Source organism: Paramormyrops kingsleyae, chromosome 11 (genome assembly GCF_048594095.1).
Source record: "Paramormyrops kingsleyae isolate MSU_618 chromosome 11, PKINGS_0.4, whole genome shotgun sequence".
NCBI classification, from domain to species: Eukaryota; Metazoa; Chordata; class Actinopteri; order Osteoglossiformes; family Mormyridae; genus Paramormyrops; species Paramormyrops kingsleyae.
Window position 1 is genome coordinate 14,003,585 of NC_132807.1, and position 6,263 is coordinate 14,009,847.

The window sequence follows — 6,263 nt, forward strand, 5'->3', positions numbered from 1 at the left end:
ACCACTGCTTTCTTGTGAGTCTGTCTGTCTCGTGTGTGTGTGTGAGTGAGATAATACATATACAGTGGTACCTCAGAACTCAAACTTAATCCGTTCAGAACTCCAGATCGAATCCTAAAAAGTTCGAGTACTGATCGAATTTTCCCCATAAAAAATAATGGAAGACCAATTAATTGGTTCCTGGCCCCAAAAAATTACACCTAAATGTTTTTTTTTAGCATTTAAAAACAAAATGAACCGGATAAAACAAGAGCATATACTGTACTAAACACATCTAAGCACATTTATCAAAACGGTAATTTGTAAAGTAAGAAAGTAAATGTATCCAAACAATGTGTAAAGTTAGAAAAAACAATGTGTTCTGCCCCGATCGTCCGCTCCTTCCGGGTGCCACGCCCCCTCGTTAACCCCGTCTGTAATCCCCGTGTGATCAGCTGTTTCTGGTTGTTGTCATTAGTCCTCTGTATTTAGCCTGCGTTTGTTTGTTTCCCCAATCCGGTCATTGTATTGTCCGTCTGCGTTTTGCCTGCCTTACCTGTAATTAAGCCCAGTATTCCCTGATACCCTAACGTCTGCGCCTTGGTCTCCGTTCCGTCCCCGCTGTCTAAATATATGTATTCAGCAAGTGTAAACATGCAGGATGCTATCACAGCGAATGTGAGGCTGAGACTGAAGCGTTACCCTTGTTTCCACTGAGAGACGTGCTGCGTGACTCATTTCCCCACGCGTACAAGTTATCTTAGGTCAGCGTTCACAATTTGACTTCTGAGATTCAGATCGAGTCCTAGGTAATTTGTTTTCGAACTGGTTGGTTCGACTTTTAAGAAATTCGAGTTCAAATGAGTTTGAGAACTGAGGTACCACTGTAGTTTCATTATACTTACAGCAACAAATAAATTGGAAGCTATAAAAGTAAAATCAGGCATCTCTGGTTTGAGTTGCAGCTAAAAGGCAATTCATTCAGGAAATGTATATGTCACATTACTGATTTGCAGTCAGTAATGAGTAACACTGGAAAAAATTCAGTACATTATTTTTCAGCTATGATGTGTTTTACCATATATTCTACCATACATTCACCCATACCTGCTTCAGCGCATATTAATCATGGGGTCCTCCAGGGTCCTCAGGACTGCCAGGACTGCCTTCAAATCCCTGTCATTACTGTTAATCCTGAATCGGATTTAAGTGCTGGTTCTTTCCACAGGAGTCAAAACAGTTGTGAGATTTTAGATTTTAGACATAATTTTCCTGACCTTGTCTGGTTATTGCTTGTTTGTGTGTATGCTAACACAATACACTTTAATTTCACCTCTTACCCACTAACACTTTTGTTTTTGTGTTTTCTTCTCTTTTGAACTGCTAACACATGTTAACATCAGGAGGATGAGGAGGGCAGCTGGGCCCAGGTTTGCATATTTCTGCTAATTGGTCTCTCCCATAATCCTTATTTCCACTAAACCCTTCAGAAATGTTCTCTGTGATCCTCTCTGAAAAGCTATTTTCAGTAGGGTACTGCCTGTACCCAAGAAGTAAAACAGGTATGTTTACCCTGGGCTGATGGCCTGAATCCTGCCCTCTGACACTAATCATTTTATACTAAGTCTTTATGTTTTATCTAAAGCCCCCTGCATATTCCAGATAACCCACACTGTCAGTTTTTGTATACATGTTAAGGTTTAGTAGTTGAATGGTTTTAAGTTTTGCCCATCTCAGCTGTGGCAGTGTAAGTTGCATTATGAGACTTAGCCAAGGGTGTGGATTTGGTTATGGAGGGTAGGAACATGTCCCTACCAATATTGTGGAAGTGCCAAGCGTGTTAAAGGGCTGGGAGTTTGGGGCTGAATTGGTCCCTACCTGTGTCGAAACCAAACCTCCGCCCTTGGATGTAGCCCGCAAACCTTGTGTTAAATGGCTGTCCTTGATGCCTATGGTAACCGGCAGACCCAGGCTGTGTTGTTGGGGCTGCTCTCAATGAGCACTGCCTTCAGGGCAAACACCTTACCCCTCTGCTTCAGACTTGGTCCTGACACCTCTGTGTAGAAGAAGCTCCTCCCCACAGGTGCTTTGTGGGCCCTTCTGCCAGTAGTGTTGGCTGATCTGGCCCCGTCATGGTCATGGGTGAGAGGCGATTCGGCTGTGTGCTGCAGGACCTGGCCGGAGACCAGAGCTCCACTTAGGCCCCTGTAGACACCATCTGATGGCAGCAGATGCCACCAGACTGGCCAGCCTCCCCTCCTCTGTGTGTCCTGCGGAGATCGGGGACCTAGACACTGCATGACTAATGTCAGCTCATTTTTTCCCCATTGCTGTAGGCCAGGAATTTTTACACTCTGTGCAAACGTTCTGTTGACATTCAAAGGGCGCTATAATTGAATTCAGATGAAATATGTACAAGTAACATTTCCTGTCCTCCTACCGTGAATTATATTCTGAATGGTCAACAATTTAAATCCATGTGTATTTTGCTTAATCAGCTGAACTGGAACTGCTTTTGTTTAACAGCTGTCACTAAAGTCCCCCTTTGTCTGCCCTCTCATTCTGGGCTTTAACTGCTGACATCTGTACCAGAGCAGTTTCTGGGCAAGGTGGTCTTTTCTAAAGAGGAAAATAGAAATTGGCTCCCATACTCTTTTACCACTTGTCAATGTTCACATGCAAGCAATGGATTAGCAAACCTGTGCTGTTTATTTTTAAATTATTGTCACTCTTGCTTCCTCCGTTGTCTCTTAGATATATGTCAAATTTGTTTTGTAACATTCACAGCCCATTCCAAATAAAATTAGTTTACAATTTGAAATAATTGCTGTTTCTTGTAAGGTAACTATTCTGCTCTTCCAGTCAAAATGTAAAATGAGCGGTGACTACGTAGCACTAGCCTGTGTTGACCTGGAATGCCCAGCAGTTACAGTGACCCTTGTGCACAGACCTTGGCGTACGGGGACATGAACCATGAGTGGATTGGCAACGAGTGGCTGCCCAGCCTGGGCCTGCCGCAGTACCGCAGCTATTTCATGGAGTGCCTGGTGGACGCACGCATGCTGGACCACCTCACCAAGAAGGACCTGCGCGGCCAGCTCAAAATGGTGGATAGCTTTCACAGGTACTGCCTGCCTGCCTGCGTGATCTTCTACCTGTGATCCCCTGCAGCATTTTATCTGTCCTTTAGTATGCTTAAGGTTTTGACGTGGTGGCTTGACTCTTGGCTCGCAAATATTATCATGTACCTGCAGATGTTTGTTTACATTCACAATGCAGGTGCATGGAGGTGAAGCCGGAGCAGGTAAAAGTCTAAGAGGAAAAGTCATTTGAGTTTTTTTCTTTTTAAATTGCGTATGTAGGTAATGAAGCCCCTTGGTTATAAACGTCTGCACCTGACAGCTTCTGCCTTTTACAGAACAAATTTCCTGTCTTTCATTCCAGAAATAGCTTCCAGTGTGGCGTCATGTGTTTGCGGCGGCTGAATTACGACAGGAAAGAACTGGAGAGAAGGCGGGAGGACTCCCAAACGGAGGTTAAAGGTACTGACGGCCCCTTCCCCATCAAGTTTTACATAATTTTTCATTAGTTCTCTGAATCTTTATTAGTGCAAACTACTGTACACCCTGGTCCTGGTGCCTTGCCAAGAATGCAGCTATATATAAAACTGACAGTTTAACTTTGATAGTAAAATTTTCCCTCCTAGTATTTTATACAGACATACAGTTCAAGGTAGTTGAATTGGAGCCTTGATGTCATGTCTGAAGGTAATAAAGGACTGGCTCTCACCTAGTATGAAGAGCAGGTGTAGCAGACTGTCGGCAATACTGTTTCAGATGTCCTGGTGTGGACCAACGACCGGGTCATTAACTGGATTGAGTCCATCGGGCTGAAGGAGTATGCAAATAACCTGCTGGAGAGCGGAGTACATGGAGCCCTGTTTGCCTTAGAGGAGACCTTCGACCACAATGCGCTGGCTCTGCTGCTGCAGATCCCCACGCAGAACACGCAGGTACCCAGCATGTCAAAGCACTTTGAGTTGCATTCAGTTGTATGTAACGTATCCCCATGAATTTTATGAAAAGTAGTAGTAATAGTAGTATAGCTGACACTTGCAGGAATATTTGATAACCATTGTTCTACTAATCCTGGAAATTATTCAGGCAGAATGGCCTTATTCTTGCTCATCTGTGGTTTTATCTATTAAATTGGCAACTGACTATATTAACAATTACCTTTATCTAATGGTGTATCTAGTTTTGATCAACTGACATCCACATTTGCTTGCTTAAATATTTCAAGACAAGAATGAATTCTATGAAATGAGGCCATTTTTCTGCTGATATTTGTTATCAGCTTTTGTGACAAGGGCTGCTTTGGGGTTGTGTGTTGGAATGTGACCGTGTCATAAATGTCTTGTAGCGTGGTTGCCTGTTGTAAGATTGGGGAATGAAGTTGGGCTGTCTCCAGTTAAGAAATTTCCTATCTGACCCTGGAACTGGGATGTGGAAGATATTTTTGTTCCCCTTCATATGAATGGAATAATGATGAAATAGCTGAGTGATTTGGTGTTTTTTCCCCCCTGGTGTTTGGTGGTGTTTTGTTGCCATATTGATTGACGGTTGTGTCAGACAAATGCAAATGACTGAAGGGCAGTATAGAGCTCAAAATTAATCGCATATGGAAGTGTAAAAAGTCTAAAGATTAGTCTTTCATTTTGCTCTTCTCTTTTCCAGGCAAGAGCTCTTCTGGACAGAGAATACAACAACCTTTTGGTCCTGGGTACTGAACGAAGACTAGATGAGGTGATCTGAATGTAGCCCTTCCTGGTTGTTGTTATAATTATAAAAATGATTCTGAACAGACTTAACTTCATTTTGTAACACATTTACTCTGGCATTGATATGTCCGTCTCCCGTCAGGATGATGACAAGAACTTCAGGCGGGCACCTTCCTGGAGGAAGAAATTTAGACCCAAAGATGTTCGGGGGATGTCAGTAGGATCAGCTGAAACGCTCCCAGCCAACTTCAGGGTCACCAATACTATGTCTTCACCATCTATGCAGCCAAAAAAGATGCCGATGGACGGTATGAAGATCCTCCTAGTACAAACATTGCATGGGTTACTGTTTGACACTATGACGTAAGGTGATTTTTAACTGCATTAATTTGTTTTGCAACAAATTCCTGTTAGTCCTATGAAAGTTCTTCATTGACTTTCTTGCTGTGTTTTTTATATTGAATCTTTCTGACCATTGCAAAGAGCCTCAGCAAGGCTAAATTCGTATTAGGAAGCTCCTGTGTGCAATAGGTGTATAGAGCTGAATGGCCACGATTTGTGTTCAGAGTTGCTGCTGTTGTCACTCAACAATTACAGTTGGTCTAAGTGTTTTTTTTACACCGCTTAATGTGTGTTGCTAACTTGTGACTAACTGCATGTTCTGCATGTTGTTCATGCGGATCCTGCCAAACAGGAAATATAACTGGGCAACAAAGGTTGGATTCTGCTACAGTAAGAACTTACTCCTGTTAACACACCTCAGCCACGGTAAGTCAAAAAGAAACTGATTCCACTCTGCAAATATTCTATAGCTGTTACTTGGAAACTAAACTATTTTGTTGAAATGAGGAGTTTGTAACTAACTGCCTGAATTGTAAGTGTTAAGCTACTTTCTAAATGGTGAAATGGTTCCCTTTTAAGTTTGATATGACTGGACATCACTAATTCAATGAATAGACTATTGGTGGACGACAGGCTTAATAACCCAGTCTGCTAAGTGTCGTCATATGTGCGGTAAATGTGGCTTTTATAATATGGGAAGGGCATGTAGTGATCATTCTTCCTTTTTTTCCCCTTCTAGTTTATCCACATTATTTCTATAGGTAATTATGCAGCACAAATCCAGTTGAAGTCAATGTTCACAGAATCAGGAAGGAACCATCAACGTTATGAGGACTTTTAAATATTTTATTACAGAGTATAATTATCAATTACTGCAAATCTCTTGGACTACGCTAGAGAAAATAGTTTATATTTATGTAAACCGATGGGACATTTCATGTAATTTTATTTGCTTTTTTCTTTCAGATTCTTTTAGCCTTAAATGTAAACTACTTCTGATATAACTGAATGTATCATAAATCTGAATAATGTATATGTACCTACAGATCTTATCTATTCTTTATTTCTGATTCTGTATTTTACAATGTCCTTGATTAAACCATGAAATTTAAGCTAAATTGACTAACTCATGTCCCTGCCCATTTTAAATCAAGACAGCGGT

The 6,263-nt window shown here is 41.7% G+C and overlaps 1 protein-coding gene across 11 annotated transcripts in view; it reads left to right on the plus strand.

Moving 5' to 3' along the window:
• The window catches only part of ppfia1 (PTPRF interacting protein alpha 1), a 62,523-nt gene extending 56,310 nt beyond the window's left edge, over positions 1–6,213 (plus strand). For 4 of the 11 annotated variants that reach the window (XM_072718098.1, XM_072718099.1, XM_072718097.1 and 1 more), the window contains 8 exons: positions 1,383–1,409; positions 2,928–3,103; positions 3,424–3,521; positions 3,816–3,991; positions 4,716–4,784; positions 4,902–5,067; positions 5,454–5,527; positions 5,841–6,213. In XM_072718098.1, the coding sequence (XP_072574199.1) occupies positions 1,383–1,409; positions 2,928–3,103; positions 3,424–3,521; positions 3,816–3,991; positions 4,716–4,784; positions 4,902–5,067; positions 5,454–5,512 (771 nt within the window). In that variant the 3' untranslated portion in view covers positions 5,513–5,527; positions 5,841–6,213. The remainder of the gene's footprint in view (positions 1–1,382; positions 1,410–2,927; positions 3,104–3,423; positions 3,522–3,815; positions 3,992–4,715; positions 4,785–4,901; positions 5,068–5,453; positions 5,528–5,840) is intronic. The other 7 variants (XM_023805347.2, XM_023805381.2, XM_023805433.2 and 4 more) reach the window with 3 other exon arrangements.
• Positions 6,214–6,263: the final 50 nt, after the last annotated feature.